At 38.5% G+C, this 13,739-nt stretch overlaps 1 protein-coding gene across 13 annotated transcripts in view; it reads right to left on the bottom strand.

The window, feature by feature from the left end:
• The window catches only part of EYA4 (EYA transcriptional coactivator and phosphatase 4), a 298,317-nt gene that overhangs the window by 30,925 nt on the left and 253,653 nt on the right, over positions 1 to 13,739 (bottom strand). For all 13 annotated transcript variants that reach the window (XM_045805513.2, XM_045805514.2, XM_045805512.2 and 10 more), the window contains 2 exons: positions 7,529 to 7,665; positions 5,981 to 6,064 (listed from right to left, as the gene is read on the bottom strand). In XM_045805513.2, coding sequence (XP_045661469.1) covers positions 5,981 to 6,064; positions 7,529 to 7,665 — 221 coding nt within the window. The remainder of the gene's footprint in view (positions 1 to 5,980; positions 6,065 to 7,528; positions 7,666 to 13,739) is intronic.

Raw genomic sequence — 13,739 nt, 5'->3', positions numbered from 1 at the left:
GCTTGGGAAAAGAGCATGTTGTGTTGACAACAGAACAGAGTCAAACAGTGCTAAGTTTTTTGGAAGATCCTTGGAAAATTCACAATATCATTTACTTATAAGTGGAACTAGGATTTTCCAGAAATTTCTTTTTAAATTAAAATGCAAAAGTTAGTTACACAGGGCATTTACAAGTGAAGTGGCATTCCTAAATTATTATGTTCCATGCATTTTATTTTTATAGGTGGTGGGGGAAAAAAAAAACATGAGACCAAAAGAATGTAGAGATTAAGAACATGTCAAAGAGATGTGGGTTCTGACTGGCCATACCACTTATGAGCTGTGTGAGATACTAACAACCACACAGGGTGGTGATGAAAGCTATGGAGATAATGCATTTAACAGGACACTGGGCAAAATGTCAGGCCCATAGCAAGAACTTAAAATGGTGCTTATTTTTTCTTGGTGAGAGAAAGAAAGATAAATAAAGAGGTAAGTAGGCGTGGTTCTGTCAGGACATGATTTTGTATCTCTGACTCTTCCATTTCCAGCCCTCAGCTCACTATGTATCACGCCATTATGATACCACCTCATATAAACACTGACCTTCTGCGTGTCCAGAAATAACTGCCATTAGTCATTTCTCATTTGGGGGAAATAATGTGTATTTTTATAAGTTTCTCTGGCCTGGGATGTGGATGATAGTTTTCAGAGATGAGTGCTACTTTTATACATTTACATTACCTCATTTAATCCATCCAGTAACCCCAGGAAGGAAACAGATTATAACCATTTTCAGATGAGACAGGCTGAGAGGTGAAATGACACCTGAGGCGCACCCAGGCACAGGACTTCCTTCTCACTTCTAGCTCGGTGCTCCTTCAGCTGGATGCCTGCCTTACGGACGGTGTTCTGAGCAGCACCCGGGACTCAGGAAACCCTTTTGGGAAGGGACTGGCTCCATGAGGGAAGTTTGTGGTATCTCCAGTCCCTCAACATCTCCATTTCACCTACAGCAGGTCTGCCCTCAGATGTTTTACATAAAGATGCTCGGTGTGACGCAGTGAATGTGCACAAAGCATTCTCAGGTGAGAAGGAAAGAACTGAAAAATCGCTGTGTTATACAAAAATGTTGTGCTCTAAAAATGCATGTTGTGAAAACAAGACTCACCTAACAAATGAAAAGGACAAAAGACATTAACAACTGCAAATTGACACAACCTCTAAGTAGTATAAGGGTCATTCTTTCCTCTCCACATAGAATGGCCCTGGTCACTTTTGTTATTAGCAAAGCAAAAAGTCCTTCTGAATTGTCAACTAGTCACCAGAATGCTCTCACTTCAGGCAGTCCTCAAGGTCCTTACTGAAGACACAAGGGAACTGAGGAATTAAACATGGTTACAAAGGAGTCTCAACTGTAATACATCTCAAGACCTCTAACGTGATAATGGGCACGGAATGACCATAAAATGCAAGTAGTCCCTACCTCTTTTTGGCCACAGGCCTTTCCACAAAGACTATCCATTGGCATGTCCCAGAACTCACTATTTCAAGAAAAAAAGTTGGGGAAATACTCTATTCTAGTGGTTCTTAGAGCATGGTTCATCTGCTTTATTGGGGGTTTATTCCAAATGCAAAATCTCAGGCCCCACCCAGACCTACAGAATCCAAAACTCTGGGGGTGGGATGCAGCTATCTGTGTTTAACAAACCCTGCGGGTTATGGCGACTCACATGGAAGTTCGAGAAACACTGTTGCAGTCTGAATCGCTACCACTTCTTACTTACTGCATAGCAGCCTGCTAGTCTCCACAGAGCAGCCAGTTATAAACCATCATGTCCCCACTCAGCCAAAAACCCTCCAACACACTGCACCAAGAATAAACCCCAAGTGCCTTATGGGAGATACCCTAGCTGATGTGGCCCCCTGCTCACCACTCTGTTCTTACCGGAGCTATTCTCTCCCTTGTTTACAACCTTCCAGCCACACTACTTCTTTATATTCCTGGAACACTGGAAGACTGTTCCTGTTCCAGGGGCCTCCTGTGCCCTCTGCCCGGAACACTCCTCCACGCTCTCCCCTTCCTCCCACATCGGCACGGCTAGCTCCTTCCTGCAACCCAGGTCTCAGGATCAATGTCACCTCCACGCTCAGACCCCGGTGACGCTCTACATGACGCAGTTTCATTGTCTTCACAGGGATGGCTATCTGCTTTGATTTTGTTTCTTGTAAGCTCCATGAGAGCAGGAAGCGGGTCTGTTTTGCATTAAGTAAATAATTGCTAGATGAATATAGTCTGTCTACAGAGCTCTAGTTTCGCCATTTTTACTTTTGGTCTGTGATCAAGTAGAAGCTGCCCAGTGCCCTCTCGGTTCCCTCTGAATGACCTCTGAGCTGCGTGTGGTCTCCGGCTTCAAAAGATGGGCCTGGCATAACATCCCTTATTTAGCTATTTCCCAGTATGCCAAGATAGTAATGTCTTATTGGCGAGAAGACAATGCCAACTTCCTTTCAAGACATTAAGAAACATGTCAATGATGAAATGACTTTCAGAAAAATGTAAATAATAATTTAATGAATAAGGTCATCTAAGTTGTTTTGCATGGACTTCAAGAAGGGTGTTTTCATTTTGATTAGAAAACATAGAGCCTAAGCAGATTTTTACTCTAATTTCCTTAAATTGCCCTAAGTAAAACGTTATTCAGTACGGTGAATTCCAACAGGCTCCCTTCCTGTTAGAATTGTATAAAGTACAAGGACTTGTTATGAGACTGACGGAATGTACCAGCATTTAGCATTTTGTGACCTTGGTCACGTTTCTTAGACCCTCATAACCTTGGGTTTCTGCATCCATGGGACTTGGACAAGAACTTACAGCAGGGTAATTAAGAGAATCAAATAGGATCACATTTGTTTAAGTGACCAATAACAGGTTTTTTGAATGTTAATTCATGCCAACTGTTCTGTGAAGCCCTTTAAACATGTTATCCCTTTCATTCTTATTCGCTATGGGTAGTACTATTCCCATTTTACAGAAATTGAGGCCCAGGGATTAAGGACTTTGCCAGAGGTCACAGAGCTGCACGCATCAGTGCTGGGTTTTCAAAGTTAAGTTTATCCAACTCAAAGATTCCTGTCCTGAACCATCATCCCTACTGCTTGTCAAATGCCGAACACAGGCTCCATCTACCACACAGTAGGTACTCTATAAATGTAAGTTTATCTTCCCCAAACTTTCAATAGTGCCCCTGATTCTTTTCCCATGCTGTATTGCCATGAGGTAGTGATATCTGTCTGCCACAATCCACGTCACGAAACACTTCTTAAATTTTACCTCTTGATGGAAAAGTATCCCAATCGTCTGAGAAAAGATCATTCGAATTATTTCAACTTAGGGGGAATCCCCATAACTGCCTACACAGTTCCTCACTGACTGTCTTCACTCTCCTTAGGATATGGCACATACTGCGTTCCTGACACACTGATGACCTGTGTGTGATGGGCTGCAGCAGAAACGAGATGGGCTCTGGGGTCAAATAGTCGAGGGCCCCATGACTCATCTCTGCCACTGAGGAGCCGGATGACTCTGCACATAGTTTATTCCCTGACTATGTTTCCTCATCTAGAGATGGGGAGAAAATTCTCTCTCTTAGAACTGTTGCGATGCTTCACACCTGGCACCTGGCAGGCACTAAATGACATCGGTTCCCTTCTTCCCTTCACTTCGCGCCACTCTTTCAATAAGCTCTGCTATTTTAAGCACTGAAACTGTCTCTCTTGTATTCCAACAAAGCTTTTTGATGGTACTTGAAGAGAAGGGAACTCATACGTGAAATGAATGCTACATGTCCACGTGGCCACAAAGTGACAGGTTTATTTCGATGATGCACACAGCTGAGGGAAGCAGGAGAACTTTGCTATTAAAATTACTCTTAGAACCAGTTTGAACCACTCAAGAAAGGCAGCTTGTTATTCAGGTTTTTTATGGTTCACCACCCCTCACCCCACCTCTTTACTGGCCCTTCTTTCCCAAAGGGAAGTCCATGCTTAGTTCTTGGAGGGGTGCAACTTTATGGTATTTCTGACAAAAAGAAAAAATGTATATATAATGACATTTTGACCATGTTCCTTATGTATCACGTTGGGTTCGAATGATCTTACTATTTCTAACAATCAAAACCACCACAAAAGGAGGAAGGTTTGAAGTGAAGAAATACTCCAAAAATCTAAAATTCCCAAAGATGACTTCCACCACTGGTCTGACATGATGGGAGCAACATGGATATTTAGGTATAGCCTCTGATGGTGACTATTTTGAAGGGAACTTTATTTGGATTCATATGTTCAAGTTAGATTATCTTAAACACTGACGTAATGTGAAACTTAGCCATATAAAAATACTGCAGTCAGCTCAGCAGCCAAAACTACTCCAGAAGAAATGCTTTAGATTGTTCTCTGGAAACTTTTTAAACTGTATACTCAACCAGTCATAGAATTTTTGAATGTGCACCCCAAATTTATATACAGTTACTTTATTTATATGTTATATACATATTCTTTAAATTATAATAATATGCATGTATTTGTAAAGTATGTGCATTTTAAAACATATAACAATACAAACTGCAAGACAAAAATGTGTGTGTGCGTGTGGGTGTGTACACACATTATTTTTTTTCCTTTTATCTCTGTGGAGCATCGTGTATCTATCCAGAACATATTCATACATCCTGCTTTGGAGACCACTGTTTTAAATGACAAGATTGTGATAAAGGGGCAAAGATCCCTTTTTCTAAATGGCTGTTAAGCAAAACTGTTACCTTGCATATTTGTTTAGTTACATATGTTACTTACACTAAAAATCAAATACAGTGCAGATTCACCTAGAGTGCATTACATGAATATTTCAAGTAGGAAATACTTAAGCACAATCCATCATTAGTGGTCTAGAAGACCAAACTCAACAAAACTGCTAAACACTGCATGCTGGGCTGACATGAGACCCTCCTAAATAATGAAACGCTATAAAGACACAGGGAAGGCAGTTCTGTAAGTGTAAAATGTAAAGGAACCAAAGTTAGATATACTTTGAATATGGTAAATGAAGACAGGCCAACATGTTCTGAGTTGACTCTGGTCAGATTACAAATCGTATAGGGTGGAAGACTCAGACAACAATGGCCTAAACCATTATTTCCCTGATAAGTGTGCTGGAGTTGCTCTGATCACTGTAATGGCACACACACAGCGTATACCAACACAGTCATAAGAAGCTAACTTTGAAATGGATGGCAAGAAAGAAAGGAAGGAAGTCATGAGACCATCTGTCTCTGAATTTATGTGTATGAAGGGATGTTATCCTCAGTTGCTGTTCATATGCTTATTCAAAGTTATCAAAAATACTTTTATCCATAGATCCAAAGGATTTCTCAGACAAAAGATTACTTCCTTATTTCAACTGGCATTCTCTAGCAACATTTGATATAATAAGTGAATTCAAACAATTTCTTAAAGTTTCCTTATTAGAGGATAATACGTGATTTTATAATGTTGAAGTAATTAACAAACTAATTTTTCTAAAATGATTATGTCATAGTAATAAGCTTGCTTTTGATGAAGAAAATTCAAAAGCATTCTGAAAAAAATTTTGAATTACTTTTGTAAAATTTGCCAGTTCTCACTAAAGAATAATGAGCCACTGGAAATGAATTAAGAGCCAATCTGGCAGTCTACAATAAAAACACTTAAATGTATTTAAATTGCTCTGGATTTTTTTTTTTAAAGATTATTTGTTTGCTAGAGAGAGAGAGAGAGTGTGAGTGTGAGTGGGGGAAGGGGCAACAGGAGAGAGAGAATCTCAAGCAGACTCCCCACTAAGTGTGGAGCCCAACACAGGGCTCAATCTCATGACCCTGAGATCATGACCTGAAGTTGCTCTGGATTTTTGAACAAAATAAAATTCCAACAAGGTATGTTGGGGTGAAATTTCTTAATCTCTTACCTTGCCATACTTCTGGGCATAAGACCCTGTGAGCAGTGAGTGGAAAACAATGATGGTTTCATCCAAGTCCCAGACAAACACACGCTGAAGAAAAAAAAAAGTATCAAAGAATTATCAAGTTCTAAGGAAACAGAAATATCTTAGTTGAAAACACCTGACTTCATTGTTGGGTATAATCTCAATACGACTTTATAAAAAACTACAGTACTCCATTAATATTTTTCCAAGGTTGCCAGACATTACCATGATAAAACCAGAGGGGAGGAGTGATTAAAAAAGTCATAATAAGCTTAAAGATTGGATGTCCTAATTTGAATGAATTCATCTAAATATTTCCTTGCAGTTAATACCCCAAAAGACACATTTGAACTTAGGACATAAGTGTGCTTGAGATGCTATTTTAAAATCTTTTGCCTCATGGATTCATTAGATTTTGCAATTCAAGCAAAGGGTTCAATTTTTAAAAAATATTTTAAAAAATCAGTGAGTGATCCCTAAACAGGAATTGCAAACTGTTGATCTTTGGGTTAGATTAGGCCATCTGATGAGATGTTCAGTTTGCACATTGTTTAGAAAGATTTCAAATTACTGATCAACATTTCAAGATTAGGAGACTTCACACACACATCAGGGTTCTGACTGCAGCAGGGAAACTGGAAAATACAGCAATGCGGACTGACATTCCACCAGGCAGTGATGGGCGGGCCTCCTTCTCCTGGGCCAATGCTCCCTGCTCCCTACTTTCTGCTGGCTCCCTGGCCCTGTTCACTCTTTTATATCACCTGCTGGGTACCTGAAGGCACTGGGATGTGGCACTGTCCTTCAGGTGAAAGAAGTGATCTCTTACAAGGAGGCACAATGACTGTTATTTGATTTTACCAAATCTGGAAATTTGGGTATTTTACTTAATTGAAGGATGTAGTTGTGTAACAAGTAACATAGTATGGTTAAGAATAGTTTCCCTGATGTTTTATAATAAAAATCAACCTGCTTAGCATGGATAGATCTCAAAAGAGCTCTCAACCAGAAAAATAGGATGCAAGGAAGTTTTTATAGATATAAAAATGTTAACAATGCATCAAATGACTGGAATTTTTCCTATTTTCAGAAGACAATTTTTCCTTTCTGTACAGATTAATTTTACCTTTTTAAATTTTATTAACCTCCCCCAAATTTTATTGACCCATATAAACATTTTTCATTACCTTAATACTACCAAATAGAGTGTCTCTCAGAAAACTATCCCACAAGCAATGGCTTTATTTTATAAATTTCTATTTGTGCCAGTTAGGATCAAAAGATGCAATTACCTCAGGCCTAGAATTGTAAAGTACCATCATTCTAAAGTTTTTAATTTTGCCATTATCATGGATGAAATCTCAAATTTTGGAGCTGTGAAATACCTACACGATAAGATCCACTCATTTCATGATATATCCTTCTTTTTTTTTTTTTAAGGTTGAAACCTTATGGAACTGTAAGGTATAGAATATATCATTCAATAAAATACCACATCATATTCTACTCTTCAAGGGTAAGTCAGCATACCTCCAGGTCACTGTCAGGAGGCGGGGAGGGATTATTTTTCCGGCCTCTTCCTCGGGATTTTGACCCAGAACTCCTGCACGTTCTCTCATCAAGATCTTTGATAGGTGTGGAGGGGCTCTGCACGGTTTCAAACTCTCCTAGAAATAACACAACTTGTATCAAGAACAGCACTTCATTTTTAGATCAGGTATGAGTCTTTGTTGTGGATTATGTTAACGAATTCTTATACAAAAAAGGATTTATCATCACAAATAACCAAAATCCCAATTCAATTAAAAATTTTGCAGGTCACACAAGTCCCCCGTAGTTTCAATCTATGTGATCTATTAAACCTGAACGTCTTTTATACTCCGTATGTCTTTACCGTCCCTGTCTCTACCCTCACCTACATATTTATCCAAATTTAGCTCAGTTCTCATCTCCTTATGTCAGAGCTCAAAGGAGGAGATGTCTTCTTCTGGATCAATCCGATCCCTCTACCTATAAACTTGACTCCCAACCTCACCCTCTTAGGGAATCGTGCTCCATTAGTTAAACCCTCTCTTAATTTTCTTCCAACCTCTTGCTTTTCTGTGGGCCACAGACAAGTTTAAAAGTCCTTCCCTTGACCTTTAATTTTCACCTAGAAGGTATCTGCTTGCTATCTTCTCTTTTTTAAGTGATACTCCTTAGAAGAATAGTACATAACAGGGCTGTCCAAAAGAAATACAATGTGAGCCATGAATATAACCACATATATAATTTAAAATTTTCTAGAAACCATAGTAAAAAATGTAAAGAAACATGTAGAATTAATTTTATTCATATAGAAACTGAGCCAATATAACCACAATATTATCATTTCAGCACGAACCAACCTAAAAGTTATCAACAATATGTTTTACATACTCTCCTTCTCATTCTAAGTCTTTGAACTCCTGTGTGTATTTCACACTCACAGCAGACCTCCAACTGTACTAGACACACTACAGGTGCTCGGCAGCCATTCGTGGCCAATGGCGACAGCAGTGGACACCATCTTTGTCTCCACTTCCTGACACCTGATTTGTCATAATCACTTCACCAAAACTCTAACAAAAGACTCTTACTCAGACTCCCCAATAACCACCTAAGTGACAGATGTAATAGATAGACTCCGTCCTTATCTTCCTAGATGCCTGGGCTGTGTTTGATCCTGTTAAACACTACCTCCTTAGAGCCATTCTTTGGCACCTGATACCTTGAGATCTCCTAGCTCTGGAAGCTCTCTCACCAGTCCTTCTCTGTCTAGAAGACATGCACTCCTTTTCCTTCGCCCATTCCTTGTATGCTGGTATATAAGAGTTCCAACCTTCGGTCACTGTCCTCCTTATTCCACACCATCTGAGTGATCTAACCCTCTCATTGGCTAATCACCTTCTCTGAGATGAGCCATACATACATCCATACCTCCGACGAGGCCACATCCTACAGAAGTTTCAGACTTTGTATCTAACTGACCTCTGCCTGCCCCCTAGGCACCTGAATATTTGACATGGCTTTAGCCATGGGGGTGGGGCATCTTAGGAGGAAGGAGTACTGAGCAGCGGCAAATCTGTGGGAAGGTAAACCAAAGCAAGCGAGGTGCTGCAAAACCTCACAAGTAACAAGAGTCAGACTGACTGCAGGACTTGAAGCATTTCACGCAATCGCTCCGAATCAGTTTCTTTGTATATTAAAGCATAAGCAATAGCAGCTGCTTTCTGAATTACTGAGGTAAAAATGATTTCTCTTTAATTTGATTTCAATCATATGCGTAAACATTTCTAGGAGAGTCTGATGGCAAACTACATTGAATCTAAATTAAATTTAAATACTTAAATTTAAATTAAATATAAAGAAGTTATAACTATTATGCTTTATCATAAAAATAAAGAAAAGTAAGTATGAGGACAGCTAAGCAGCTATTAATCTAAATAAACAAATCTAAACAAGCTAGACAACACTTAGGTCATACTTCTGAGAAATTCTAAATAAACAGTCATTTTTACAAAGCTCACCTGTAATTATTTCTAATGGTTATAAGATTTTCTTTGGGAAACACTGTGCATGTCAGGACAGCATCAAGAAAACACATGTCTGTGCTTCAAATATTATCTGCTCTTAAAACACTGTTAGCACTGTTCCTATCATGGGTCTCTGCTATCGACTGTGTGAGAGTAGACAGTGTAATAAAAAGGTTCTATAGTTTTCAGTTGAATATTGCCCTATCTTAGAGTAAATCATGTTTCAGCTTACTTGGCACAAGCATTAAATGAGGCTTTAGGTACTTAAACACATGCCAACTTAAAAAAAATCACACAAAAATTCTTCTATTTTTAGTTATTTTTTTTTAAACAGAATTTTTGTAAGGTTACTATGCCCTGCAAGTCCACTGTCCTCATTCTGATACAATGCTGATTCAAATTAAGCCCCATTTATTAAGTAAGCTTATAAAACTGTTTGGATGACCTCCCACAAAAACTTGTCTTTCTATTCATGATAGATCAATTTTCAGCTGCTAACTATCATGAGGCAGCTTTATTCTTGCAAAAATGCAAGGGCTGAAAGGTCAAAAACTTGCAAAATTCCAAAGCCATCGTGATCAGTTATGGGTGGCTGATTGTTGACTGGATCCATAAAGAAGGAGTTTGGCAGGAACAACTCAGCTATTAAAGGAACTGGAGAACCAGCTGCTAAAGAGCAGAGGAGGAAGAAGGGAAAAGGCTGGTCACAGGAAGTGTCCGGGTTTCAATAAAAGTAGGATTTGATATCACTGATTCTTGCCAAGTTACAGAAGGATCTTAACAGGGCTCTACAAATTTGGACAAAATATGGACAGAAGTGTTTTGATGAAAGGCATATCCTTTTAAGAAAACTATGAAGAGTAGCTCCACATTTATCCTTAGTATGTGTCATGCATTGCCTTCTTTCTTAAAAAGTTTATTGAAATATGTGCTCGGCTCTATTCATCACTCATTGTGTCTGTAAGATTCTTCCATTTTGTAACCCGGAACAGTTGTTTGCTTTTTCCTTCATGTGGCTAGAACTTCATTATGTATGTGTACTACCCTGTATTTATCCTTTTTGTGAATGAACATTTGGTTATTTGTAGTTTTAAGCAATTACAAATAAAGCTGCTATAAACATTCTTGCTCACGTCTTGTGGACATAAGCTCCTATTTCTCTAGGGTATGTTCTTAGCAGTGGGACTGATGGGTCAGAGGGAAGGAATATGTTCATCTTTGGCAGACACTGACCACCTTGTCCTAGCGTGGTTGTATTAATTCACGCTCTGACTAGCAATGAGATTTCCAGTTGGTCCACACCCTTGCCAATACTTGGTTTTGCTAGTATCTTTTTTACATTAGCCATTGTGGGGCTATGCTGGTCTTGCTGTGGTTTTAATTAGCATTTTCTCGATGAATAATGATGCAAAACACTTTTTTTTGTATGTTTATTTGCCCATTTGGGATCTTCTTTTTATGAGGTAACTGTTTATATCTTTTGCCCATTAAAAAAAAAAATTGGGTTATCTTTTTCTTATTGATTTGTGAGAGCTCTTTATCGTAAAACATTCTTTACATATATATGTCTGACTTAAACTTCACTTTAACCCAGTGAATTTGGTCCTTCATTATCCTCTTTTAATAATGGGAGAACTGGAAGCATGTGAGATTTTAAATTAACTTACCAAGATGAAATAGCTTGTATGAAGAATGCCGGTATGATTCCAGAATTCCTGCTTTAACCACTAGGTTATCCTTTCTCTCCCAACAGCAACACGTCCTCCAGGTTATAAAGATGTCAAATCTACATCTATTTCTACCCATCAAAAGAGTATATAGACTTTATACAATTTTGTGAGAGTAAGGGCCAACAAATTCATGGAAAGATCTTCATAGTAAAAGAGTAGGTCCTGAAGAGTGCATGTGTGGTAGCTGGGCTCCTATAGTAACCACCCAGGGGGAACTGTTCTGACCTCTCTATCTTTTGAAGGTGCCATCTTTTCCTCTGATAAAGGGAAAATCCAGGAACTCGAGTTCAACTGGTCATTAAACATTTGTTGACACTTTTTTTTTTCTTAAGAGAAAGCTGTTAATTCCAGTGTCTCTGCCAAATTTCATTCAGGTAATTGCCCTAGAGTACATTAATGCTGCAGGAAGGGAAAAGGCAAATTGGCAGAGAAATTAAATGTGGTCAGTCCTTTCTTTCTAAAACTTCTTGTTAGCTTTAATTAAATGGATGAACACTTTGCCTTCCTTCCTGTCCTTGTGTGAAATGCCATGAAGCTATGGAAATTCTATTGAGTTCTGCCTAAGAAACTGGCTTCTTTTCAAAGAGTGAAGTGATCTTACTATATCCTTTACTTTTCTGAAGCCCCTGTAAAGTTTAATTAGCTAATGTATTGTAATGTGTGCCAAGGTCTCAGAGTAAAGGATGATACTGTTATAAATTACTGATTATTTTTCATTTTAAAGGTGTTTAAAATATTGAAAGGGGGAGCTACAAAAATCTCTAATCTTAATGTGCTGATCGGTCATCAAACTTTCTGAATGCAAATCAAAAATATTATATACCTGAGATAATCTCTGTTAAAGGCAAAAAGAGACCTTTATAAAGATAATGTAAACTCGAATATCTGTTCTTAATCAGTATGCTAATGTTTCTTTAAATCCATTGTCAAAAGGCCTAGTAAGGTAAAGTCAAGAACTGAATGCTATTTGAAATTTCCAAATAACATCAGTCATTACCAATTGCCCTAGGCTTTTCTTGGGCCAACACTATACGTGATTGAATAATTCTCCTTTAATCAGTACAGTAATGAATAACTATACCTTCCAAGCTTTGGCTATTTAGATCCAACTTAATGTCCTTTATGTTTATCTCTAAACCAGAACCACCAGTTGTCTACTACAGAACATAAAGTATGTTTCTATTTTAAAAATGAGAGCCGTGAACAGTAAATGATTTATGAAAAATTGTGGATTTAATTGTTAGGTCTCTGCTGGTCCAAATGTCCAAAATGCAGAGCTGGTCAATGGGAAATATTTTCCATACCCTTGAACTAAGTACCTCAAATTTCATCAATAACAAAGAAAAATCCCATAGTTATAAACTTCTTGGCTTTTTGGATGCATGCCAGATCTGGAAAGGCAAAATCAAACTTAAAACTACCTTGCCTGAATGTCTGGGGTCACAGAATTCCCTAAAAATCTAGCCATGTGTATTGTTATAATTTTGGTTAAGAGAATGTAGTTACAAGTAAAAATTCAACAGAAAGTCTGATAAGACCTGAAATTATGTCAAACTGTATTTGTTGGCATTAGCAATCAATGGAAAACTGAAAAAATTGCATTCTGATAGTGACTATGAGGATTACACATGGATGCGTCACATCCCAAGTCACGCATTCAGAATACCTACATGCCAGCATTTAGTATTTTTAATGTAAACAAAATAGCTATTCTGAGTATTTATTATTCTTTAATTAATGGGAAGTGTCCATCTGTGTCTTTCCTGCAGAGAAACTTTTGTGATCACACTGAAATTAGAGCAAATCACCCTTTTATTCAAAGTGTTATCCAGTGGATACCATATTTGAAAACCAAATGGTTTTCACTCATGGTAGTTCTATTCTAGTAAACTCAAAAACCATCTGCTGGTCCTGGTCCCATCATTCAGTCTCAGTACCTTTATGATCAAATACTCCTGTGACTTTGTTTTTGAATACAGTCATCCTACCCTGTTTCCCTATGCATTTACTATTGAGAAAAATCTTTCACAGTGTGACAAGATATCTCATCTAAAACATCTTCACTATCCGTTAAGCAAGTATTCTGAAATCACGCTTTCTTCTTCTTTCCTCTTCCTTTTCCTTCCTTCCTCCCTTCCTTCCTTCCTTCCTTCCTTCCTTCCTTCCTTCCTTTCTTCCTTCCCTTTCCTTCCTTCCTTCCTTCTTTTTTTCTTACTTTCTCTCCCTGCCTTCCTTCCTCCCTCCTTTCCTTCTAGATTTATTTGAGAGAGAGAGGGTGCACATGCGTACGTTAGCATGTGCACATGTGCACGAGTGGGGGGCGGGGCAGAGGGAAAGGGAGAGAATCTCGGGCAGACTCCCTGCTGAGCGGGGAGACTGACATGGGGCTCGATCCCACCACTCTGAGATCATGACCTGAGCCAAAACCAAGAGTCGGATGCTAAACTGACTGAGCCA

The sequence above is a fragment of the Ursus americanus genome, chromosome 11 (genome assembly GCF_024610735.1).
Source record: "Ursus americanus isolate L20-20 chromosome 11, mUrsAme1.1.p, whole genome shotgun sequence".
Taxonomy (NCBI): Eukaryota; Metazoa; Chordata; class Mammalia; order Carnivora; family Ursidae; genus Ursus; species Ursus americanus.
The sequence above is the reverse complement of the archived record's forward strand: the minus strand, read 5'-3'. Positions and strand labels throughout refer to the sequence as shown.